Source organism: Chiloscyllium plagiosum, unplaced genomic scaffold (genome assembly GCF_037043375.1).
Source record: "Chiloscyllium plagiosum isolate Xiang-an unplaced genomic scaffold, Cpla_swu_hap1 HiC_scaffold_15, whole genome shotgun sequence".
NCBI classification, from domain to species: domain Eukaryota; kingdom Metazoa; phylum Chordata; class Chondrichthyes; order Orectolobiformes; family Hemiscylliidae; genus Chiloscyllium; species Chiloscyllium plagiosum.
Genome location: NW_028270153.1, coordinates 55313823 through 55341666, shown reverse-complemented (window position 1 = coordinate 55341666; position 27844 = coordinate 55313823). Strand labels below are relative to the sequence as shown.

At 42.8% G+C, this 27844-nt stretch overlaps 1 protein-coding gene across 1 annotated transcript in view; it reads left to right on the top strand.

Moving 5' to 3' along the window:
- Nucleotides 1-27844, top strand: part of LOC122560024 (protein-glutamine gamma-glutamyltransferase 2-like) — a 73061-nt gene that overhangs the window by 26839 nt on the left and 18378 nt on the right. The window contains exons 6-9 of the mRNA XM_043710183.2: nt 6035-6212; nt 15849-15984; nt 23157-23260; nt 24324-24566. Of these exons, the coding sequence (XP_043566118.2) occupies nt 6035-6212; nt 15849-15984; nt 23157-23260; nt 24324-24566 (661 nt within the window). The remainder of the gene's footprint in view (nt 1-6034; nt 6213-15848; nt 15985-23156; nt 23261-24323; nt 24567-27844) is intronic.

Here is a 27844-nt window from a genome sequence, read left to right as displayed (position 1 = left end):
TATAGTGCTAACAGATCCAAGCTATCTTCATTCATCAGTCTTACAATCTCAGACATCAAGGTGATAAAAACAATGACTGCAGATGCTGGAAACCAGATTCTGGATCAGTGGTGCTGGAAGAGCACAGCAATTCAGGCAGCATCCGAGGACAGGCAAAATTTTGCCTGTCCTCGGATGCTGCCTGAATTGCTGTGCTCTTCCAGCACCACTGATCCAGAATCTCAGACATCAGTCTAGTAATCCTAAACATAAAATGCTTGGGGCTACATTCACATCTTTACTGTTTTTTGTTAAGCCCTGGCCAGATGTAATAATGGGTAAAATCTGGCAGCAAATAGTCCATGCCCCTTTCAGAGTTCACTTGGGTTTCCTTTCACAAGAATCACGTTGGCATTTAATATGCGACAAGAACAAATCTCCTCCAGAAAGTTTTTAGCTAATTACATTTCATAATGACTCCTGTCAAAAAATGATTGGCTGCCAAACACCTTGAGGAATAAATAAAAATGCATTATGTTAGGAGCAAACCAGAAATTTTTCTGTGACAATATCTGGAAACAAAATCTGAAAGAAATTTATAAATATTTATTTCCTTGAAGAATAAAGTTGGTAATGTTAAATTGAATCAGATTCACAAGAAAGGCAGCCTCAAGAAATTCAATTCTTATATTCATAGAAAAATAATTACAACAAGCATAATTGGTTTTGGAGAGACCTCAAGGGGCTAAAGGATTTAATAATAAATAGTTGCCATATCTTGTCGAATGACAGGGTTCCAGAAAGGTTAGAACAGAAACATATTGAACTAGTCCTGCATAAGCAATAACTACTCATCAATGTTTGACGAAATAACTAGTTCTGTGTTATACTTGGTACAGTGCAAGAGTTCACTGAATCATTTGTATTAATATGAATTACACATAACACATTGTACAAAAATGAATTACAGATCATTAATTTATTTGTGCAAACCTTACCAGATTGTAAGTTATATGGGAAAGGGAAAAATGGCTAAAATGCACAGAAATAGGGGGCAGAATTTAATAGGCAACAGTGGATACTGCAGATGCTAGAGATTAGAGTCAAGATTAGAGTAGTGCTGGAAAAGCACAGCAGGTCAGGCAACATCTGAGGAGCAGGAAAATCGACGTTTCGGGCAAAAACCGTCAATCAGAAATGAGGCTGGGAGCCTCCGGGGTTGGAGAGATAAATGGGAGGGGGTTAGGGCTGGGGGGAAGGTAGCTGAGAGTGCAATAGGTGGATGGAGGTGGGGTAAAGGTGATAGGTCGGAGAGAAGGGTGGAGTGGATAGGTGGGAAGGAAGATTGACAGGTGGGACAGGTCATGAGGATGGTGCTGAGCTGGAAGGTTGGAACTGGGGTAAGGTGGGGGGAAGGGGAAATGAGGAAACTGGTGAAGTCCACATTGATGCCATGGGCTTGAAGGATCCCGAGGCGGAAGATGAGGCATTCTTCCTCCAGGCGTCGGGTGGTGAGGGAGTATCGGTGGAGGAGGCCCAGGACCTGCATGTCTTTGGCAGATTGGGAGGGGGAGTTGAAATATTCGGCCACGGGGCTGTGGGGTTGACTGGTGCGGGTGTCCCGGAGATGTTCGCTGAAGCGCTCTGCGAGAAGGTGTCTGGTCTCCCCAATTTAGAGGAGACCACATCGGAAGCAACTGATACAATAAATGTCATTGGTGGAAGTGCAGGTGAAACTTTGATGGATGTGGAAGGCACTTGCACAGAGGTGAGGGGGGAGGTGTGGGCACCGGTTTTGCTATTCCTGCGGTGACAGGGGAGGTTCCCAGGAGGGGAGGGTGGGCTGTTAAGGGGCGTGGACCTGATGAGGTAGTCACGGGGCGAACAATGTTTACGGAAAGTGGATAGGGATGGGGAGGGAAATATATCTCTGGTGGTGGGGTCCATTTGTAGGTGCAGCCATGGTTGCTCATGCCACCTCCGTAATCACCACAAGATCCGTCACCGCAGAGACCAGCGCAAGGCCTAACTGGAACCACACCTCCGCCCCCTTCATGGCTGCTGCCACAGCCACTTCCACCCCCAACGACATCACCACGCGTTTCGTCACTTCTGCCCCCACGTCATCACTGACGCCATGCGTTCCACCACTTCCGCCTCTGCAGCTGCTGTCATCACAACCACTTCCACCCCCATTAACACACTGCTGATATGCTCCCCCCACCTCCCCACAGATCACACTGTCACCATCCCTATCCCCCCCCCACCCCCGAACATCGGGGTGAGCATCACTTCTGCAACTGATTTCACGCCACTACCATACCCACTGCAGTCACAGTCTCCACCCCTACTCCCAGCACTACCCCTACACCAGGTCCTAGCTCCCAGCCCTGTCGGATTTTCACTATCCTCCCCAGACCTCCCCCTCACTGAGGACGAAAAATCAGTCCTCAGCAAAGGCCTTAGCTTCATCCCCCTCCATCCATGCATCAACAAATTCAATACACGTTGTGACATCGAACACTTCTTCCACCACCGAGCTTACTTTTTCAATCAAGACTCCCGCCCACTTTCTGAGGAAGCCTTCGCCCACCTCCAACACACTCCATCCACCTGGACACCCCGTGCAGATCTGTTACCAACCCTCGACCTCTTTATTTTCAACTGCCACCGAGACATTAACTGCCTCAACCTGTCTACCCCCTTCTCCACTCTAACCTCTCATCCTCACAACACGCAGCTTTCCACTCCCTCTGTTCCAATCCCAGCCCCATCATCAAACCAGTGGACAAAGGGGGCAAAGTGGTAGTTTGGTGCACTGACCTCTACACTGCTGAAGCCAGGCGCCAATTCGAAGACATCTCCTTCTATTACCTCCTCGACCATGACCACACCTGACATAACCAAACCATCATCTCCTAGATCATACACAACCTCATCACCTCAGGGGATTTCCCACCCACAGCTTCCAACTTTATAGTTTGGGAACCCCACATCACCCGGTTCTACCTCCTACCCAAGATCCATATGCGTAACTACCCTGGTCATCTCAGCCTGCTCCTGCCCCACCAAATTCATCTCCACCTATCTCGATACTATCCTATCCTCCCGGTCCAGGAGCTCCCCATTCGGGACACCACCCATGCCTTCCAACTCCTCCAACTTCCATTTCCCTGGCCCCCAATGCCTCATGTTCACCATAGATGTCCAGTCCCTCTACACTTCCATCTGCCATGACCAGGGCCTCCAAGCCCTCCGTTTCTTCCTCTCCTAACGACTCCACCAGTACCCTTTCACTGACACTCTTATTCATTTGGCTGAACAGGTCCTCACCCTCAATAATTTCCCTTTCCAATCCTCCCAATTCCTCCAGACGAAAGGGGTAACCATGGGCATCCGCATGGGCCCCAGCTATGCTTGTCTTTTTGTCAGCTACATGGAACAGTCTACCTTCCAGAGTTACACCGGCACTGCTCCCCACCTTTTTCTCCGCTATATTGATGATTGCATCGGCACTACCTTGTGCTCCCACGAGGAGGTTGAACAATTCGTCAACTTCACCAACACATTCCACCCTGACCTTAAATTCATCTGGACCATCTCTGATGCCTCTCTCCCCCTTCCTGGGCTTCTCCATCTCCATTAACATTTTCTACAAACCCACCGATTCCCACAGGTACCTGGATTACACCTCTTCCCACCCTGCCTCCTACAAAAATGCTTTCCCCTATTCCCAATTCCTCCACCTCCGCCGCATCTGCTCCCAGGAGGACTAGTTCCACCACAGAACACACCAGATGGCCTCTTTTACAGACCATAATTAAACCTCCCACATGGTTGAAGATGCCCTCCAGCACATCTCATCCATGTTCCTCATCTCTGCCCTCAAACCCCACCCCTCCAACTACAACAAGGACAGAACACCCCTGTCCTCACCTTCCACCCCACCAACCTTCATATACAGCGCATCATCTGTCGAAATTTCCGCCTCCTACAAACAGACCCCACCACCAGAAATATATTTCCCTCCCCACCTCTATGTGCTTTCCATAAAGACCATTCCCTCCATGTTGACGTGGTCAGGTCCATGCCCCCTTCACCATTTTCCTCATTTCCCCTCCCCTACCTTATCCCAGTTCCAACCTTTCAGCTCAGCACTGTCCTCATGACCTGTCCTACCTGTCAATCATCCTCCCACCTATTCACTCCACCCTCCTCTCCAACCTATCACCTTTACCCCACCTCCATCCAACTATTACACTCTCAACTACCTTCTCCCTGCCCCACCCCCCCTCCCATTTTCTCTCCACCTCCTGAGGCTCCCAGCCTCATTCATGATGAAGGGCTTTTTCCTCGAAATGTCGATTTTCCTGCTCGTCGGATGCTGCCTGACCTACTGTGCTTTTCCATTACTGCTCTAATCTTGGCAGAATTTAATACTCCCAATCAAAAGCAGCTTGCCTTTTTTTTGTAGACATTTCAAAAATGTTGAGAGTAATTATTCCTTGGTGAATTCTCTATGGCAATTTCTCAATCAAGCGCAAGACCCAGTTTCTCATGCCATATACAGAGGAACCTCGATTATCCGGCATTTGATTATCTGAATTTCGGATTATCCGGCAAGATTGCAAGGTCTCGATGTTTAGCTAAACTATGTTATCCGGCATTTAATTATCCGGAATTCGATTAACCGAATAAAATACGTGTCCTTTGGATAATCAAGGTTCCTCTGTAAATTGTTATTTCCTTTGGAATTTTGTATTCTTGAATTCTCCCACTCCCTGAATGACCTGGGCAATGGTGAGACAATTGGCAATGGTGACAAGAAAGAAATAATGAAATTTGTGATGTTGAGAAAATAGATGCTTGATTTTGTTGTAATGACTAAATGAGAATTTCAAGAATGAGTGATCAGGAGCCTAATTGCAATACGATATTATTACCATATTAACACCCATCAATTATAGAGAGGTTGCTATTTTCCCAGGTAGTGGAGAGAAACAGCATGGTGCCAATTTTAGACATTAAAGTTAGGTGGGTACCTGGAGGGTACTATTAGGCAGGAGTGTGCAAACTGCATACCTGGCTAGTTGCATCCAGATAGGTCTGGGTTGGGATGGCTCAGGAAACTAGATTAGATTAGATTAGATTAGATTACATTACAGTGTGGAAACAGGCCCTTCGGCCCAACAAGTCCACACCGACCCGCCGAAGCGAAACCCACCCATACCCCTACATTTACCCCTTACCTAACACTACGGGCAATTTAGCATGGCCAATTCACCTGACCCTGCACATCTTTGGACTGTGGGAGGAAACCCACGCAGACACTGGGAGAACGTGCAAACTCCACACAGTCAGTCGCCTGAGGCGGGAATTGAACCCAGGTCTCAGGCACTGTGAGGCAGCAGTGCTAACCACTGTGCCACCGTGCCGCCCACAAACTACTTGCTTTCAAAACAAAATGATTTGGGAGTTATAGCACAGTAAAGTAACGCCAGCATCAATAATTTTTTAGTGGGAAATTAATTTGTGTCCACTTAAGGATGTTAACCTCCTGTCACTTGAATTCATCCTAGGCTTGCCTCATGAAGACATTGCCAAACAAAGTTATGATCTTTTAGGTGGGTTTCTTATTCAAAGGCACACAGTGCCTGCTTGAGGGATCTGGGATTGAGAATGTAATGCACTTGCTTCCAACTCCCCTCATCTCCACCTACCTGGTGACCCGATTCCAGTGACCTTCATTCCTTCGGCACTCACCTATGGCTGGGGACCTTCTCGAAACATAGGGTGCTTCCTGGACTCTGTAACCAGTAGCAGCCCCTACTCTCGGTAGGGTTGTTGGCAGTGGCGAGTCTGATTCTATTTAATTTAATTCTGTTGCTAGTGATTAGAGCTTTAGTGGTTTGTGGCAAAAACTTTATATGTTAAGTTCTGTGGCTACCTTTTGCGTGCCATGTAATCACCAGAACTGTGTCTTGTGTGAGTGACTCATTGTTTTTCTGTGTTTATATCTTTGTATAATCATTAATTATTTATTTCTTATGTGCAGGTGAATTGCAATGATGATAAAGGGATACTGCTGGGTAACTGGACCACTAATTATTCAGGTGGAAAATCCCCATTATCGTGGAATGGAAGCGTTACTATCCTTCGTCAATGGAACAGATTTGATTGTCAACGTGTTTGCTATGGACAGTGTTGGGTCTTTGCAGCCGTGGCATGCACAGGTATGAAGCAGACAGAAAAGTGGGGTTGGACAAGATATGTAAGATGTCACTATTAACATTGAACAGGCATGGGAATATGCTGCTTATTGAAGAAACAATTAGGGTTCAACCTATTGAGAACTGAATATATATCCATAGACTTCATTATAACCAACTCCGAAAATACATGTTTCAGCTTAGCAGGAGTTTATTTTATAATCCAATCTGAAACTCTGACACCTTTCAGCTTTATATTTAAATAAAGCCTGAGCATCAATTCTTCATGATTTATTGCATCATCAGCCAGTTTGTAGTAATGAGGTCTTGCTGGAGAATTAGAATTGATTTACTCTCTGAAACTGAGCCAAAGTAAACAGTTGAGTATTGGATTAGATTTACCTGAGCAAGTTCAAATGTGAATCTGTTTCAGCTTTGTGGCAATATTCATGAAGTACAGGTGTGAGATGAAATTTCCTGACTTTTAAAATATGATTGTATTGTTTTTAGTGAGGAGTAAAATGTTTGCTAAAAATAGGGCAGTCTAGAAAAAAAACATTTTCTGATTGAAAGATGAAGTCTATGAAGTAAAATGAGACAGTGACTTACTCCTAATAACTTCTCAAGGTTGTAGCATTTAATCTTATACAGTTAAATGTCCCAAAAGGTTAGTCTTTGTATGATTTCTTCTTTGATGTAATCTGAATAATGGATTTAAACAATAGTATGAAACTCACTTTCTTTCAGTACTACTGTATTTCGGAATATTGGATAAAGAATTTGTCATTTAACAGTGTATTGTTATTTCATTACTGAATGCATTGACTGTTAATGCATTTATGTTGCTTGATATATTGACCATTTAGATGGAAATTGCACTGACTCATGTATTGGCGTAATAACAAGAACGGTTTACCAATTTACTTTGCCAATTAGATGGGAGCAGTGACCCTTGTCAGTCTATTATACAAATAATGTTGGAGCTCATGCCATTTACAACATGCTGTAGAAAATAGAATGTAATTTCTTGGAATGAAAATATCAAATGTTTTGAAGGAAGCAACATAAATAACAGGGAAGTGGAAATTTGAAGTGTATTGCAATTTGAAGTGTAAGTTAATTCAAACTGATAATGTATTTATATGTTTGCAATAGATTTTTACATCTTTTGCATGTGATTTTGTTAAAGGTCTCTTGGCAATTTATTCTTGCTGTATTCATTTCCTTATGAGTTATTCCATCAGCATCTGGCAGCTTGTAGTAATGAGGTCTCACAGCATTATTACAATTGGAACTGATTCACTTTCTGCAACTGGTCTTACGTAAATGGCTGAGTATTGAATGAGACTTACCTTGACCAGTACAAATGTAAATCTATTCCTGTGTCATGTAGGAAAAGAGATCCTTTTGTACTTCAGTCAATTGAACATACATTCCTACATTTTGCATACATTTTCCAAAGAGAGAATTACAATTCTTCAAATAAATTGTCTATTAGAGGCCACATTTTGATCATTTAAGACATATGGTATGACACTTAGAGTCATACAGCTCAGAGACAAATCCTTCAGTCTAACCAGTCCATTCTGACCATAATCTCAAACTAACCTCATCCCACCTGACTACTCCTGACCCATATTCCTCCAAACACTTCCTATTCATGTGCTTATCCACAAGTTTTAAATGTTGTAACTGTACCCACATCCACCACTTCTTCAGGAAGTTCATTCCACCCATGAACCACATTGGGTAAAATATTTGCCTGTCATCTATTTTTTTTTAAAATCCCTGTCCTCTCAATTTAATGTGTCCCCTAGTCTTGAAATTCCCCCATCCTCGGGAAAAGGCAACTATATCTTTAAAAACTAGCATTTGTGCTTTATTATTAGATTAGATTAGATTCCCTACAGTGTGGAACAAGCCCTTCGACCCAACAAGTCCACACCGACCCTCTGAAGAGTAACCCACCCAGACCCATTTCCCTCTGACTAATGCACCTAACAGTATGGGCAATTTAGCATGGGCAATTTATCTGACCTGCTCATCTTTGGACCCGTGGGAGGAAATCAGAGCGCCCAGAGGAAACCCACGCAGACACAGGGAGAATGTGCAAACTCCACACAGACAGTCACCCAAGGATGGAATCGAACCCATTATGCATAATTTTTTTTTGTAATTGTTTGCTTCTTGCTTCCCCTTAGCATTTTGTAGTTGGGAATGATAAAATAAAAGAAATTGTAAAATGCTCTCAAGACTTAGTAATAATGGGTGTTTTTCATGATTTGCTCAAATTGATCCAAATCTAAATCTTAAGGAAGTTTTAGTTGCTTCACTAACTCTATAACTGCACATCAAATGTTCAGTCAGGGTGCTATCAATGATTCTTCTGAGACTTTTCCTGAGTGATTCTGTTTATCACAGGCTGAGGGGTAATACTTGTATATGTGCCACTCAAATCACAGCAGATGCTGGATAGTTGTGTTGTCAGTTCAGGGTTGACTCTCTGCTGATATTTCCCACCAGCATGCTGTCAGTTTACAAGCAGACGGCTGGGGGAGAGTGTGCCTTTGCAGGTGACGCTTTTATGGAAATGTGAAATATACTTACCACATAATGTTGAGCTGAAGGATTCCACCCACCTGCTTGAAATTACTATTCTGGCTTACTGCAAGTTAAAAAAAGAATGATTGATATGTAATGTTTCAGTCAGTTGATAGTAACGATGCTGCAGCTAGCAGGCCTATATACAAATGTACAAAGTGGGAACAAAAGTAAACCATTCAAGCCTGTTCTGCCATTCAATGATATCTTGGTTGATGTGCTTGTGATTTGAATTCCCATCAACGCTGAAAACCTTTGATTTTCTTGACAAGCAAGAATCATTCTACCTGCACCTTAAAAATATTCAATGACCCCATCACCACTGACTTCTGAGGCAGAGTTTGAAAGTTGCACAAACAATAGCATAACTAGTAATCCATACACTTTAGCATCGATCAATACAGCCTATAAAGATTATTCATCTTCTCTATCCACATCAACAGTTAGTCTGCAATTCATTGTATCCATTCACATTCCCCTGAAAACATCCGATTCAATGCTAATGTAAATTCAGATGTAATGGCACATGACCAGTCTGGGATTTGCGAAGTTTGCAGATGACACAAAGATAAGTGGAGGGATAATTAATGTTGAAGAAGTGGGGAGGCTGCAGAAGGACTTTGGATAGGCTCGGTGAGTGGGCAAAGGAATGGCAGATGAAATACAATCTGGGAAAGCGAGGTTACGCATTTTGGTAGAAGGGATAGAGGCATACACTGTTTTCTAAGTGGAGGAAGGCTTTGGAAGTCTGAAGCACAAAGGGACATGAAGTCTTAGATCTCTTAAGGATAACATGCAGGTTCATGTGCATGTTAGAAAGGTAAGTGCAATGTTGGCATAAATTTTGAGAGGGCTAGAATACAACAGCAGGTATGTACTGCTGACACTATATAAGGCTTTGGTCAGACTGCATTTGGTATATCTAAGAAAGGGTGGGCTGGCATTGGAGGGGTCCAGAGGAGGTTTACAAGAATGATCCCAGGTGTGAAGGGTTTGTCATATGAGAAACAGTTGTGGACTCCGAGTCTGCACTCGATGGAGTTGAGAAGGATGAGGGGGGATCTGATTGAAATATACAGAATACTTAGAGGCCCAGATGGGCTGGTTGTGGGAAGATGTTTCCATTAGTAGAAGAGACTAGGATCCAAGAGCACAGCTTTAGGATGAAAGACCAATCCTTTAAAACTAAGATGAGGAGGAATTTCTTCAGCAGATGGTAGTGAATCTGTGGAATTCATTGCTGCAGAGGACTGTGGAGGCCAAGTCATTTGAGTATCTTTAAACAGAGATAGATAGGTTCCTGATTAATATGGACATCAAGGCTTACAGGGAGAAGGCAGGAGAATTGGTTTGAGAAATGTATCAGGTGCAAACAAATGATGGAGCAGACCTGATGGGCAAAATGGATTAATTCTGCTCCTGTGTCTTATGGTCTAAAGGAGTTAAGTAAGGATGTCTGTTTTAATTCATCATTACTTTTCAATGCAATTGGAGGAAATAAAGAAGTCAGTCTGCTCTCCCGGGGCTCAACACAACTTCTGAAACATCAGAAATTCAGGTGAAACCTGAATATTCCTTAATTGGCAAAGAACTAGCCATGACGGCTAAAGAGCTGAGAAAGTCAAGCCTGTAGTTTGATTTTTGCATCATCAATCATAACGATGTGGAGGAGCCGGTGTTGGACTGGGGTGGACAAAGTTAAAACTCACACAACACCAGGTTAACATCCAACAGGGTTAGCACTAGCTTTCGGAGCACTACTCCTTCATCTACCTGAAAGCTAGTGCTTCCAAATAAACCTGTTGGACTATAACTTGGTCTTGTGTGATTTTTAATTTCATCAATAGTAAGACACACTAGACAGCAATTCTTGACGGCAACAGCATTCAGTTAGAAAACATTGAGAATGCAGATAAATTATGGGATTGAAAGTGATTACAAATGGAAATAGCAGCATGGAATTTAAAACAAGGCAAAAAATTGCCTGCTATAGCTCTTGTGGGTTGAATGAAATTTGCACACCAGCCTGTAATGAAAAAGCAAACCGTAACATTGCTGGTTTGAAGTCTGGAGTTGTGTGGTGTGGGTGTGGAAGCCTGACCTTTAATAAGGCAGATGAGAAGAGGACCACAGTTTTTGAAGTGTGGCTGTTTGTGAAACAACCTTGCAGTCATTGCGACAGTGTGAAGAAACCTGGGACTGAGTCTGCCGGCAAATTGATTTCCCAACATCTGAAGTGGAGGTTGAGAATGTGAAAACCGAGGAAAAGGCAGGGTAAAAGTCTACTGTTGGTGAGAATAGAAGGTGAAGCATCAGAAAGGAAGAGACCAGATTCCAGCTGATTGGAAGCTTGTGGACCAGGAGCAGCACAAACACTCTATGGGCTCCCGTAGCCGTGAGTCCTTTCTTTCAGATTTCATGTGTTGGTTGAATTTTGCTTGTAAAGTTGTTGGGCCTCTACTGCCATGCTTATTTCTTTGCCAGTCAATGGTGCCAGACTGACTATAACCTTAGTATTAGGAGTATCTCATTTGTGTCCCTGTAAGAAGATTTTTGCTGCCTGACGTTCTGTTCCCTCTTGCTAGCCAGCTCAAACTTGCTGCTGGACTGGTATAATTCTACAAGCTGTGTGCTGGAGTTAAATGTCCCTAAGGCCTCATACTGTGAATGCTGGGTGGTCTGTCATCTCTCTGAACCTCAACTCTCCAACTTGCAGCCAACATGCTCCTTAGTAAAATCCCTTCCGAGTTTCTTATAATTGGCAAGTCTTTATCCACAAAGCCTAGCAAAAGACTTCTCACAGGCTGCCTGCATTTGGTGAGAGAGGCACATTTAATCATACAGGAGGGTAATGGGTGATCATCTGTGATTAAACCTGGAGGTCTGTGGAAAGCCACAAAATAAGGCTCTGAAATGGGCAATTAATACCCACGGTGGAGTGGGCCTTCGAAGGGAAAGGCCATGCTGACAGCCAATTGCCTACACTTACCATGGAATTTCTTCACCCATAAATTTTACTACAGCAGCCCTGCCATCAGTTACCTGTGACCTAGCTCGCTTGGTGAGTCTGGGTCTTGGGTGATGTATTACTGCGAACTTGGCACTGCCCGGTGTGCCAGTTGGCAGCTCAGCAATAAGACTTTCACCATGATGCCTGTGATTGGGCACAGGGTTGGGGGCTCCCCAGCTGATAGATACATACTGCATCCAAAAGATAGGAATGCCGAGCATTCCCCATTTGATAGATGAGACACAAACTCCTCCCCCCTCCCTGTCACTTCTGCTATTCACCTCAACTATATATTGCCTGTACTGAACAAGGCAGATAAATACCAGTGCAATCCAGGTTTGGAATTGGAACAATACTTTTAAATGACCATCGCAGACTATGTCTGAGGCTCCAGCTATCATTAAAACGGAACCGTGTACCAGTTGGGCAGCTTCCTGTCCTTTTTAAGTGCAGCCGCCCTGGAAACAAAGGCAGGAAGACTTCATCATGTCAGCAATTCTGCTGAGACGGTGAACTGTTGGTTTTGAATCAAAAAGCAATGGTTAAAGAAAATGTTCCGGCCTTTGTCCAGTCCGGGAAGCTCTGCTAAAGCCATAATGCAGTGTGTGAAATTTTCCACATTTAGATTGTGTGGTCAGGTAAACAATGCTGAGTTCTGTTGCAATAGATTAGTTTTCAAGGTAGTCAGAACCTTAAATTTTGCTCCCTCTTTTACTGAAGGCAGCAACACTTTGTGCAAATGGCCATTCTCTATGTGTGATCCTGAAATCAGGCTGTTCGGCATTTGGAGGCATCACAGTCAAGCCTCGCTCAGTCTTCGCCCTGATGCTGCAACATTTTGGTTTCAGCCACTGAATGACAATCATTGGAAGGAGTAATTTATGGAATTCCTTGAGTATTTGTTGAATGATCAAAATTAACCAATTAGGATTGTTATAGAGTTACAGTTTTAGAGTCGCAGGGTCTCCTGACTTGCAGCATTTAAAGTGGTATGCAACATACAACATAGAACAATACAGCGCAGAACAGGCCCTTTGGCCCCCGATGTTGCGCTGACCTGTGAACTATTCTCAGCTCTTCCCCCTACATTATCCCAAAATCATCCATGTACTTATCTAAGGATTGTTTAAATCTCCCTAATGCGGCTGAGTTGACTACCTTAGCAGGTAGGGCATTCCCCGCCCTTACAACTCTCTGCGTAAAGAACTTGCCTCTGACATCTATCTTAAATCTATCACCCCCCCCCCCAATTTGTAGTTACGCCCTCTTGTACAAGCTGACGTCATCACTCTAGGAAAATGTCTTTCACTGTCTACCCTATCTAATCCTCTGATCATCTTGTACGTCTCTATCAAATCCCCCCTTAGCCTTCTTCTTTCCAATGAGAACAAACCAAGTCTCTCAGCCTTTCCTCATAAGACCTTACATCCTGGTAAATCTCCTCTGCACCTTTTACAATGCTTCCACATCATTTCTGTAATAGGACGAACAGAACTGTACACAATATTCCAAGTGTGGCTGCACCGGTGTTTTGTTATGCAACTGGGCATAAATGCTGGAAGTCTGGCAGCATCAAACAATTGACTTCTCCTCCCACAGGATTCCAGAAGAAGAGCGCTGTACAGCCTGGATGCATTACTGATGAAGTGAAGAGTCAGAGATTTTGTGAGGAAAGTCACTATGAGCCATGACAGACTGGAAACCACAAACCTGCTTCAACATAAAAAAACCACTTCAATTCAAAATGGCAAAATTCAGCCCAAAGTATCTCATCCAGAATGAAAACGTATTGAGGGAGAGAGAAAATTGCAGCAAATTTAACTTTGACTGTCTGTGCATTATTTATTCTTTTCTGGGATTTTGATGTCACAGATATTTGTTCCCAATCTCTCATTGTCCTCAAATCTAACAAGTTATTACAAACAATGTCCAGTGGTCCTAATGGTACAAGAAAGTTCCAAAAAATTCACTTGGCAATGCTGAGGGAATTTCAAATCTAATGCTGGGAATATCATATCTTAGCTCTCTTTAATTGAACCAGAATGAGCAACAGAACATCTCAAATTTAAAAAAAAACATTGTGTGGAGAAGGAAGTAGTTGCATCTGCCACAACTCATGCCTGAATGACTCAGGTCTGCATGATCCTTGCCAAATTTTAAGTATTAAATACTGTTTATCCTTTGATGTACAAGACAGTTTAATTAAAAGTCTTCTCCTGGAGATTAAATCAAACAATGGGATCCTCTCAATAATTAACATATATTTGCCTGCAACAGGTTAACATGGCATACTTTTACTGGAGATTAAATCAAACAATGGGATCCTCTCAATAATTAACATATAGTTGTCGCAACAGGTTAGCGTGGCATACTTTTACCAGAGTGCATCATTTATCAAGCTTTGCACCAATATTGGCTTTGGTCTCACATTGTTAGACTACACATCTGCTGCTTTCAATGTACACCCAGCCTCTCTCAGCACCTTTTTTTCCCTCATGACTGCTGAACAACAATATGCTGTTTCAGTTTATGGTTATAACTGCACTTCTGCAAATGCATGGATTTGAGGCACAGAATGTGAATTTACTTTCCATCCAATGACTCATGCAAAAAGTATTTTACTATTTTCTCTAAGTTCCAATCTTGAAGTTCCAACTGTCTGACTTATAAATAAACCAAAGATTACCTGAGTTTTGGATAGTCACCAATTAATACTCAGCTTCTCTTGCTGGCGACATTCAAGACATTTCAGAGGCAGGGTAACTGCTGCAACAGATCTGGAGCCACCAGATAAGCATAGCAGGCTTTCCTCCCTAAAGAATGTTAGTGAAGCAGGTAAGTTTTTGCAACACTGAGGGATGGTGTCATTGTCACCATTGCTTGACTAGCTTTCAATTCCAAGTTTTATTCAATTAATTTAAATTCTACCATAGGCTGTGGTGGGATTTTGATCCGTGAGCCGAGGCCTCTGGTTAGTAGCCCAGTGATGTTACTGCTGAGCTTCTGCCTCCCTCATAATTTCCCAAATACAGTGGTGACTTTTACATCAATTTATAACTGAAGCTATCTTTAAGTGTGATTATCACAAGGGACACCTTGCCATGCAGCAAAATAGTCAGCGTCTAAACACAGTTGAGAAAGCCTTTGGATCCAACACAGCAAAAATCAACAACTTGTCCGTAGCTCTCCAAGACAGATATGACTCAAGTTTTTGATTGTCTGCAATGAATACACTAGCACTCTTTTAAAAATCACACAACTCCAGGTTATAGTCCAACAAGTTTAATTGGAAGCACACTAGCTTTCGGACCGACGCTCCTTCATCAGGTGATTGTCCTGATCACCTGATCAGGACAATCACCTGATGAAGGAGCGTCGCTCCGAAAGCTAGTGTGCTTCCAATTAAACCCGTTGGACTATAACCTGGTGTTGTGTGATTTTTAACTTTGTACACCCCAGTCCAACACCGGCATCTCCGAATCATGACTAGCACTCTTTGTTGCAATGATTGTGGTGTTAATACCTTTAAAATAATTTCCCATCTAGCTGTTTCCACCTAATTTTTCTTGTAGTCCTGGTCTTAAATATATTTATGTTGATGTGTTAACTGTAAGATGTCACTAATTTGATGAGCTTTTGCTAAGTTTTCCATCACTGGGAGAAGCCTTAACACTTCTATTTTAATTTCCCGTGTTTAAATATGTCTCACTGAAACCCTAGACGGGATTAAAAGGAAAGGGGTCTTATTGAATCTTCCAGTTATTTATTGTTTCATGTTTAACATTTCAAAGCAGCTGACGCTTTCATATGGGGACTTTTTCAACAAGCTCATGGACAAAGAATCCATGAGTAATGTTTCCAAAAGTTATGATACATATTTCCAATGAGCAGCTCTGTTCCAAGCTACCGTAAACCAATTACCTTTCTTTTTAATCACTTAGAAAAAGTGATAAATAGATAGCTGTTGTTGAATTTAGCCTGGATGGACTGATCTAGTTTCAAACACCATCTGTACAGGACCGACACTAACATTGGGCATTTTGTTCTAGTTTTGAGGTGTTTGGGAATTCCTACCCGGCACATTACAAATTTCAACTCTGCTCATGACACAGACGAGAATCTGAGAGTTGACAGCTTCATTGATGAGAATGGAAAACGGTTGGAAAAGAGTAAAGATAGTATCTGGTGAGTGGCATCACATCATGTCCCGTATTCGTGTCAAAACACAACAGAAATTGAAACATTTGCATGATCGTTCCAGAGAGACAGTTACCGAATTGCAGTTTATAAAAATGGAATTGGGAGTTGACCTGTTTCTTCACTCTGTGATCTTGTAATAGCAAATGTTACTATTGTAGAAATAAAAAAAAGCTGGATGTAACAGCAAGGAAAATGTTACCTTTCAAAGGAAGTGACAGACATGAAACTGAACTATTTGGGTTATCAAGTTATACAATTATTGGGAATCAATATGATCTGGACCTTTCAAACAGTAGCTCCAAAGATCAGGTAGGTGAATGAATGGGTAGGCAGATGCCACCGTGGGTGGCACGGTGGCACAGTGGTTAGCACTGCTGCCTCACAACACCAGAGACCCGGGTTCAATTCCCGCCTCAGGCCACTCTCTGTGTGGAGTTTGCACGTTCTCCCCGTGTCTGCGTGGGTTTCCTCTGGGTGCTCCAGTTTCCTCCCACAGTCCAAAAATGTGCAGGTTAGGTGAATTGGCCATGCTAAATTGCCCGTAGTGTTAGGTGAAGGGGTAAATATAGGGGAATGGGTCTGGGTGGGTTGCGCTTCGGCGGGTTGGTATGGACTTGTTGGGCTAAAGGGCCTATTTCCACACTGTAATGTAATCTAATCTAAAAAAGATAGGGAGCTGGGTGGATGAGATGAGTCAGTGGGTTGGCACATAAGAAGCCTGGAAGCTACAAGTTAAATTTTTCTGTCATCAATATTGTTTTAATGTTTTATCCAAGCAGATTCATTAATGGTCAGATAGGTGGGTAGGGAGGTAGGTGGTTGTGGTGGCGAATGGGTAAGTTTGGAACTGAGTAGCCATATCAGGGTGACAATGACTATTCAGGTCAGATCAGTTTTAGTAGGCTTATTCGGATGGCCAGACAGGGTAATCAGGTTCAGTAACGCTAGTCAGATAGTCAGCAGAGGTAGTCAAGTTGGTGGTGTGGTTGTCTAAGATAATGGTGGTAGTCACGTTGTGGCAGGATGGTGATTAATTTGGTTCAGTCAAGTTGAAAGGGTAGCTGAATGGTCAGCATAGATATTTGGATAAGATCACGCAAGGTGGGTCATGAAGTTAAGAGGTAAACAGCCAGGGGGCTGGAAGAACACAGCCAGCCAGGCAGCACCAGGAGCTGGCAAAGTCAACGTTTTGGGTGTAACCCTTCTTCAGGACAGGAGTGAGTGTAAAGGGAGCTGCAGATAAAGGGGGTGGTGGAGGCAGGGTGGTGAAGTGGCGATAGGTGTAGACAGGTAGAGGGTACGACCTGGTTGGTCAATGGGAGGATTGAATCCGGTTGGTTGCAGGGAGAAGCAAGCAAGGGAGTCAGGGAAAGGGAAGGGAAGTTATTTGAAATTGGAGAACTCAATGTTGAGTTCTCTGGGCTGTCGGCTGAGCAGGTGGAAGATGAAGTGTTGTTACTCCAATTTGCGTTTTGGTTCATTGTGGAAATGGAGGGGGCCAAGGATGGTCACGTTAGAAAGGGAGTGGGAAGGGGAATTAAAATGGGCGGTGACTGGGAGGTCCGGTCAGCCCCTACAGGCCCGGCTGCAGTGCACGGTGAAACGTGCTCTGAGTTTGTTTGGTCTCCCCGATGTAGAAAAGTGGTCTTCTCTACAAATATTTGTTGCATTTTAATCTGTAGCATGATGAGCTGTTGTGGCACATTGGTGGTGTCCCTATCTCTGAACCAGGAGACCTGGGTCCAAGTCCCATTTGTGCCAGAGGTATGAAATAACAATCTGAGCAGTTGGATGGTATCGAGGCACTCAACTGAAATACTATTAGCAACAGATGGGATTATAGCTTTGACCTTGGTTGAGTGGTGGTGGTGATGGATAACAGGTGGAAAGTCAAGAAGGGAGCTCACCACTACCTTGTGAAGGGAAGACTAGCAATGGGTAATAAATGCTGGCTCACACAGCCATGTCCACGTCTCACAAGTGAATAAAGAAAAGCAAGAAAAGGTGACAAATCGTAAGTCCTGTGTTCGAAAGGTGGAGTCAGTCAATCTTTCACCTGCTATGTCTGTTTTCTGTTACCATATTTCTGTTACATCATTTTTGTTTTGATTTTTATCCAAACTTCCTCTGCTTTTATTTCAACGTTTATATGAAAATTATCTTAGAATTGAAAAAAACTTAAAGCAGGAAGAAGGTGATTCAGCCCATCAAACTTGCACTAGCTCTTTGTAAGGACAGTGACCCTTACTCTCACATTACTGTTTTATTTGTCTATGCCTCTGTTGAAGATGCCCTCCAACGCATCTCATCCACATCCCACACCTCCACCCTCAAATCCCACCCCTCCAACCGTAACAAGGACAAAACCTCACCTTCCACCTTACCAACCTCCGCATAAACCATATCATCCGCCGACGTTTCTGCCACCTCTAAACGGACCCCACCACCAGGGATATAGTACCCTCCCCACCCCTTTCTGCTTTCCGCAAAGACCGTTCCCTCCGTGACTACCTGGTCAGGTCCACGCCCCCCACAACCCACCCTCCCCTCCTGCCACCTTCCCCTGCCACTGCAGGAATTGCAAAACCTGTGCCCACACCTCCTCCATCACGTCCATCCAAGGCCCCAAAGGAGCCTTCCACATCCATCAAAGTTTCACCTGCACATCCACAATTTATTGTATCCATTGCTCCCAATGCGGTCTCCTCTACATTGGGGAGACTGGACGCCTTCTCGCAGAGCGCTTTAGGGAACATGTCCAGGACACCCGCACCAATCAACCCCACCGCCCCGTGGCCCAACATTTCAACTCCCCCTCCCACTCTGCCAAGGACATGCAGGTCCTGGGCCTCCTCCACTGCCACTCCCTCACCACCCTACGGCTGGAGGAAGAACGCCTCATCTTCCACCTCAGAACACTTCAACCCCAGGGCATCCATGTGGACTTGACCAGTTTCCTCATGTCCCCTTCCCCACCTTACCCCAGTTCCAATTTCCAGCTCAGCACCAACGTCGTGACCTGTCCTACCTACCAATTTCCTTCCCACCTATCCGTTCCACCCTCCTCTCTGACCTATCACCTTCATCCCCACCCCCATCCACCTATTGTACTCTTTGCTACATTCTCCCCAGCCCCCCCCCCCCGTTTATCTTTCCACCCTGGAGGCTCCCTGCCTTCATGCCTGATGAAGGGCTTTTGCCTGAACCGTCAGTTTTCCTGCTTCTCAGATGCTGCCTGACCTGCTGTGCTTTTCCAGCACCACTCTAATCTAGACTCTGATTTCCAGCATCTGCAGTACTCACTTAGGCCTCTATATTGCCTAATTCTTTTTTAATATTATTTGCAGAATCAGCTTCTGTTGGTACTTCAGGTAGAATTTCCTGTACGCCCTTTTATATATATATATGTAAAAGAGTCAGTCTCCAATTGTACTAGACAAAGTAGAAGAAGGAATCTCCGTCTCATGGCATGATTCTAATTAGAAATGATGTTTAACTGAATTGTTGTTGCTGGAAACAATTATATTGCAGTTGCTGTGGTTTCTGGAGATTAGTGTTCATGAAACAGAAATTGACTTAACCTTTTGAATACTGGGGCTCAACTGGGAGTCTAGTAGATGATCCAGAAAATAGGCCTGGACCCTGATAGTCTGGCTCCCAGCCATTATTATGAGTTACTGCAAGGATCTGTAAAGGGTAGAGCTTCATTTTGATTATTACGAAGTGCTGTGGATAGTGCAGAGCTTTCCTAAGTAAGGGTCCATGTTCTAGCATTACAGTGGACTGGTCTGTGTTGTTATGAAATGGCAGTGAAACCTTCTGTTAATCAAATACCTAGAAAAGCTCACCTCATATACTGTTAGAATATGAGTGACAGAGAACTCCCAAATTCCCCTATTTAAAGAAAATAATATCAATTTATTTCTTAACTCTAAAAGTGAACATTAAACAACAACTATTCACAATTTTAAGCCCCCCTTTCTCTTAACTGCTTATTATCTGCCTTCAACTCTATAACAATATGTTGTTCCAATAAAAACACTTGTTAAAATTACATCAACTTAATTTCAAAACCATACGGCAGTTGTCATCGTCGGTGTGTCTCCTTCCAGTGGAAGGTCTCCCTGGGTCATCATCTTTCTTTTACTGTGAATATTTTTTATATGAAACATTACATTTGATAAAGTATTTGGGTCTGTCTGGATGGCAGTTATCTGTCTGACTTTCACAGTGCCTGCTTTTTTTCATCCTCCAACATCAGATTGTCTCATTGTTCAGTGTTGGCGAAAACAATAAATTCAAACTTGATTGGGTTTTAGTATCCTGGGGCATAATTCAAACTGATTGGTTAGATTTGAATTATTGCCAAAACAGCAATCAACACTCAGAAATCTATTTCACAGCCAAATGTTACATATTTTCAATTTTCCCAATACACTCTGAGACTGCTAGCTAGTCATATGACAGGTGCTTGTAAGCTGTCAGTGCACAACATAATTTACTCTCTCTTAAAGGTATAATACACGCCTTCAACTACATAGCAGTGTTTGGAAGCTTTTTAAATGGCACATGTGGGAACCTCCATTGAGATGCAGGTTAGCAAGACAATTTGAATCCTGTAGAATTTATTGCAGAAACAGATTTAACAGAAACGTATCGGCCTCTATCACCCCCAACTCCGCTCCCATCTGCCCCACCAAACCGAACTCTGTGCCAGCTTTGAAGATGTGGCTTTCCTCATGTGGTTAGGGAGTGGTTGTTAGGGAGTAACCACCCAAAGCTTGGCGGAAGAATGCCTCATCTTCCACCTCGGGACCCTCCAATCCCATGACATCAATGTGGATTTCACCAGTTTCCTCATTTCCCCTCCACCCACCTTATCCCAGATCCAACCTGCCAGCTCAGCACCACCCTCTTGACCTGTCCTGTCTGTCCATCTTCCTTCCCACCTCTTGCCTCCACCTTCCCCTCTGACTTATCACCATTACCCCCACCTCCATCCACCTATTGCACTCTCAACTACCTTCTCCATAGTCCCAGCCCCCTTCCATTTATCTGTCCATCCCCTAGGCTCCCAACCTCATACATGATGAAGGGCTTTTGCCTGAAACATCGATTTTCCTGCTCCTCAGATGCCACCTGACCTGCTGTGCTTTTCCAGCACCATACTTTTGACTCTAATCTCCAGCATCCGGTTTCCTCCCACAATCCAAAAATGTGCGGTCAGGTGAATTGGCCATGCTAAATTGCCCGTAGTGTTGGGGTAAATGTAGGGGTATGGGTGGGTTGCGCTTCGGCGGGTCGGTGTGGACTTGTTGGGCCGAAGGGCCTGTTTCCACACTGTAAGTAATCTAATCTAATCTAATCTAATCTGCAGTCCTCACTTTTGCCATGCACTTATTGTGTGAAGTCTAGCTGTTGTCAAACAGCTGAGCTGCTGAATTGAATTGAATTGACTTTTTTGTTATGTGTACACAAATAAATATAGTGAAAGGTTCACAATCGCTGCATTACAGCGCCATCTTAGGTACAAAGGTACCTAGGTACAGATGAAGATCAAATTCTTTGGAATCAAAAAAGAATTAGGAAAGTAAAGAAATAAAAAGTCCAGAATTATAGGTCATAGGAATAAACTAGAAAAATAAAGAAATAAGTTCAGAATGTCAGTCTTTCAGTCCATGCCATCACCGAGCCTCAAGGAAGATCTCCACTGCCTCACTGCTGCTTGTGCCAGATCGACACAATGTAGGAGTCACCCCAGTTTAAGTGCCATCTCTTCGCCGCTAAACCCACTTCACTGACACTGCTGAACCCACACTCACCCTGCAATCGGTATTGGGGCTCGTCAAGTCAATGGTAAACTGCAGACCTACACTTCATACTGCCCGGGGTGGGGGGGTCAGTGGCTGCTGGTATTGAGCTTGTGGTATGGGAGTAGAGACAGTAGTAGAAGGAAATCCCCAAACCAGTTCACCATCCATTGAGACGCCTATTCTCTTCGGGATTTGGACTCCTGCAGTGTTCCCTGGAACAAACCTGGGGATGTGACAGCAACTAGTGTCTATTAACTCTGCAAATCCCAATAATGATTTGTTTGAATTATAGGTGGAATATCACTGGCAAGGGCAACAGTTAATTCACATCGTAAAAGAAGTGACGACTCTAGTCCTTCCTGCAATGAATTGATGCTTTCACTTTATGATTCCTTTATAGAGTCATAGAATCATAGAGATGTACAGCATGGAAACAGACCCTTCGGTCCAACCCGTCCATGCCGACCAGATATCCCAATCCAATCTAGTCCCACCTGCCAGCACCCGGCCCATATCCCTCCAAATCCTTCCTATTCATATACCCATCCAAATGCCTCTTAAATGTTGCAATTGTACCAGCCTCCATCACTTCCTCTGGCAGCTCATTCCATATACCTCTGAGTGAAAAAGTTGCCCCTTAAGTCTCTTTTATATCTTTCCCCTCTCACCCTAAACCTATGCCCTGTTCTGGACTCCCCAACCCCAGGGAAAAGACTTTGCCTATTTACCCGATCCATCTCCCTCATAATTTTATAAACCTCTTTGTTGATTTTTTTTTAATGAAAGCAACCAAACAATTTTCCACAATTCCGGCTTCTTAAAGATAGTTCTGAGGGTAGGGTATGAGGTAGGGGATAGCTATCTGAAACTGAGAACACAACAACAGTGCATTAAAATGTTAAATTGGTGTAATTTTCAACCCTGACTATGTGAATGCTTTATGAAGACGACAGACCAGGATTAAGTACTGGGAAGATCCAGAGTGTACAAATATATTAACATCCATTTGGGGACCTTTGCAAAAGTTTCATTCAGGAGAATAAACAATTGGGATTGAGTCTATGGTCAGGTGGATAGCATGAAGCCTGTGGAAGGAAGGGCTTCATATACAGAGTGACATTGACAATTTGATGTAGTTTTAAGGGTGTGGTGTGAGGGCCATAATCTCTATAACGATCGGGAAGTTCTTGCATTCATATCTCTCATGCCAGTTCTTGATTTCACATCTACTTCAAAGAAGACTTGCTGCTTACCTGTAAAACTAGACTGACACCTAATTATAAAAATCCGACCAAGTGGCCAAAGCAGTGGTTTTGACTATAATTATTTTCTGTAACAATGAAGGAATTTCCACTGTTGGGTAGAGTCTTGGATGGCACGTCCTGATCTGAAACCAGGCTACGATGGTTGGCAGGTACTTGACCCAACACCACAGGAGAAAAGTGAAGGTCAGTGTAAATAGCATGGAGTGTATAATACGTGCCATTTAACATTATTTGCTTAAAGACTTTTCTTTGCAAAGAGAATTGTTACCATCCTGTGGTGTAGTTAATTGTTCTCTAAAAGGATATTCATTAGACACAGAAATCAACTGCAGATTGTCATCTAATAAATTAGCAATAACTAACCTTTCAACTAAATAGAGTATACAGTCTGTTTGTTTCCACTACAGTTTACTGGCCTGGCAAATTATACGCCTGGCCGATGTTTGCCTGAAAACATTACTCCCACGTCCTTCACTCTCTTTTTTACAAATGCAAAAACATTCTTTCAGTTGAGTGCTGCAAATCTTAAGCCAGGACAAAAAGCATTGGAAAAAAACTGGCAGGTCAGGCAGCATCTTTGGCTGGAAGCAGAGTTCACGTCTTTCTGTAAAGTCACCGATCTGAAATGCTAACTCTGCTTTTCTCTGCTGTCGCATCCTGACCTGCTAAGCTATTCCAGCATTTTCTCTTTCTATTTTGGTCTTTTCAGACCGGAAGCTAAGGATTTATAAGAAGCTATGAATTGACTTCATGAGCATACAGTCACCTTTAATTATCTCTATATGCCCAGGTAAATCAATTCATTTCGGAGTACTTGAGCTTAAAAAGTACAAGGTAGGCTGACAAGTAAACAACTGTCCTCCAGATCTGAGACAACAGTGCAGGAAATAAAAGTAAATCAGATATTCAGGAGATCAATATAAGTCAAGAATGGACCCATCATCTTTATGCTGATTTACAGCAATGTAAAGCCTTCAGCTTTACAAATTTAACTTACAGTTTATGTCATCTGAACCCAAGATGAAATTACTGCCTATTGATTACTTCTGAATAATTGTTGTTGGCCATGCATAAGCATATCATTGACAAATTAACAGTTTAAAATGACTATATAAGTAACCTACAGACTGGTACAAAGATTTGATAGTTCCAAGTTATTGCACATTTTAGAAATTGTTCAAGACATGCAGTATTCAGTTGTTGTGCTGTTGACATTTCAATGACTATTACTTTGTTTTCATTTCAGGAATCTATTGCTGTGGACCAGCTCCAGTTAAAGCCATTAAAGAGGGAGCTATCAACCAGAAATTTGACATCCCATTTGTCTTTGCTGAAGTCAATGCAGATGTAGTGTCATGGCTTGTCCATAATGATGGATCTAAAAAACAGATCCATGTTAATCATCAATTAGTCGGTCAGAAAATCAGTACAAAGGCTGTTGGCAGTGATGAACGTGAAGATATTACAAACAATTACAAATATGAGGAGGGTAGGCCTTGGTTACATTGGTGTAAAAAATGGCACGAATTTCAAGTTAAGGGAAATATAAAAACAGTCTTTGATTAAATATAATTCACTTTCTAAATAGTGTGGTGAAAATTGAGATACTTAATACAGTTGTGTTACAGCAAACCCAGCAAGAATTTCTAGGGAAGGATAGCGAGACTAAATTAAAGAATATTGTTGTATGTTTAAGCAACAGTCCTATTGGGAAGAGTGCACTTGAAATCAAGTCCCACTATTTCACAAGTTATCACAGATGTGGAAATGGTCAATTTGATCATTAAAGTGATCAATTTGCCTGACTACTACCTGAGGCAAAATAAACTCAACCAGCTTTCATCAGTAAATAAGAAAATGAAACTGAAAACAAACTTATCCTTTAGCAAGTAGCAAACTGGAATATTAATTATCAATATGCACATTTAAACTCTATATCCAAACAAACCTTTGCCTTAATTCCCAAAATGGATGGATAGTTCCGTGGAACTATCATGGGTGGAAATCATTGCCAAGAAAGAACAAACCTTCAGGGATTCAAGAGTCCAAACCAGAAGGGAGGAATGGTGACTTTTTTCACTATTTTATTTGGTTTCAGCAATTTATTGCACTGATGTCAACCGAGGCAATCGTTAGTTCATTGTTTGGTCAGTTTATTCTTAAAAATAACTTGATGTTTTGTTACCACACCTCAACCTCAAAACATTTACCACCATAAGATACCACCTACTTTACTCAATGGATTGCACCGGTTCTGCCTGGATGGCATAAATACATGAGAGTATTTGCAGGGTTATAGGCCAATGACAGGGATTAATTCAATAACATTTCAAAGAGACATCGTGTGCTGAATGGGCTGAATAGCCTCTTATACTGTATCATTCTGTGATTGTATGATTTTCCTGCTGCAGATTGTGCAGCAGAATTGCCACCACAAAAGGAGACCCCTTTCAGGTGAAGGGGAAACCTTATTAGGGATGTTCCATAAGTTACCGTGAAGGACACTGAATGATTCTTCACTGTTATTAGCATCTCTAGGTCAATCAGAGCAGCCATGGTGTGGAACATGGCATCCATTCTATGCCACTGAGAAAACTTCTGCAGGATGTTAAGTAAAAAATTATTTTCCCAAGCCCCATATCTCAAACTACCATTGCAGTCAAGGATCGATGCTGGGTCCACTACTTTTCATCATTCATATAAATGATTTGGATGTGAGCATAAAAGGTATAGTTAGTAAATTTGCAGATGACAACAAAATTGGAAGTGAAGTGGACAGCGAAGAAGCTTACCTCAGATTACAATGGGATCTTGATCAGATGAGCCAATGGCCTGAGGAGTGGCAGATAGAGTTTAATTTGATAAATGCGAGGTGTTGCATTTTGGAAAAGCAAATCAGAACAGGACTTACATACTTAATGGTAAAGTCTGAGGGAGTGTTGCTGAACAAAGAGACCTTGGAGTGCAGGTTCGTAGCTCCTTGAAAGTGGAGCTTTTGGTTTTGGTATACTTTCCTTTATTGGTGAGACCATTGAGTACAGGAGTTGGGAGGTCATGTTGCAGCTGTACAGGATATTGGTTAGGCCACTTTTGGAATATTGCATGCAATTCTGGTCTTCTCCTTGTCAGAAGGATGTTTTGAAACTTGAAAGGGTTCAGAAAAGATTTACAAGGATGTCACCAGGGTTGGAGGATTTGAGCTCTAGGGAGAGGTTGAAGAGGCTGGAGTGTCAGAGGTTGCGGGATGACCTGATAGATAGAGGTTTATAAAATTATGAGGATCATCGACAGGATAAGTAGACAAAGTCTTTTCCTTGGGGTGGTGGAATCTAGAACTAGAGGGCATAGATTTAGGATGAGAGGGGAAAGATATAAAAGAGACCGAAGGGGCAACATTTTTATGCAGAAGGTGGTTCATGTATGGAATGAGCTGCCAGAGGAAATGGTGGAGGCTGGTACAATTGCAACATTTAAAAGGCATCTGGATGAGTATATGAATAGGAAGGATTTGGAGGGATATGGGCTGGGTGCTGGCAAGTGGGACTAGATTAGGTTGGGATATCTGGTCGGCATGGGTGAGTTGGACCAAAGGGTCTGTTTCCATGCTGTACATCTCCATGACTCTATGAGATTCCAGATTCACTCTCCTTATCCTAGAATCCCTACAGTGCAGATTGAGACCATTCCACCTATTGAGTCTGCACTCACCCCCTGAAATGCATCATAATCCCCCATGATATTCCACAATTCAGCATTTCCAATGCATGCTTTTAGACTGTGGGAACAACCAGAGCATTTGGAAGAAACCCATAGGGAGAATGTGCAATCTCTGTACTTAGAATCACCCAAGGCTGGAATTGAACCCAAAACCCTGGTGCTTTGAGGCAGCAATGCTAACCATTGTACCACTCATCTTCCATGTGATAGCATCTGATTAAGGGTAGTACAACAAAGACATGCAACCTTTTAGAAAACTCTCATTTTAGTTGGCTAAATGAGTTGAAGTATGGTAACTATTTTTAATTCTTTTCATGCCCAGCTAGCTCATTAATAGAGCCTAAGATCGTTAATCTCAGGCTCATTGGGTTTGAGCTCAGTGTCAGGTGCCAATGTTTTATCCAGTCAATGTTTGTTGCAGTTTCAACTGAGAAGGGAGTTAAAGAGTATGAGGTATAGGTGTGTAGCGATTAGAATCAGGTGGACCTTGTTGACTATGAAGTCCTTGATTGAGGTTATTAACCTGGACCAATCAGGAAGGCCTGGCAGACCAATATAAACAGGAGATTAAGGGAGAAAAAAAAAGAAAAGAAAACAAAAAAATAAAAAAAATAAAAAAAAATAAACAGCAATATTAAGGGCACAGCTTGTCACTGGCCACTCTGGTGTTTTCCTTTTGAAAAAAAAACAGGAGATTAAAATAAGCACTACGGTTGCTAGGTGGTAGTGTGGGGGAGAAAAAAAAGAAAAATAAATAAATAAATAGGAGTGTCTGGGGTTCTGTTCGCAATGAGAAAAAATATAAACAGTTGGGGCAGGTCAGAGGACCTCCTCGTGGGTCTGTTCCTGGGCCTGGCCAAACGGCCAGAAACAAGTTCAGGCAGCGGGCTGTGGAGGGGGTCATTATGGTTGATTGCCTGCCCCTCTTCCGCAGTTATGTCAGAGCCTGGGTAAAAAAAAAAACGGGATTCTACCAACAGCCTCAAGGTTTTCAGGGAGAGGAGGCTTCACAGGGTGTGGAGTGCTTTATTTCCCCCTCTGATTCTATTT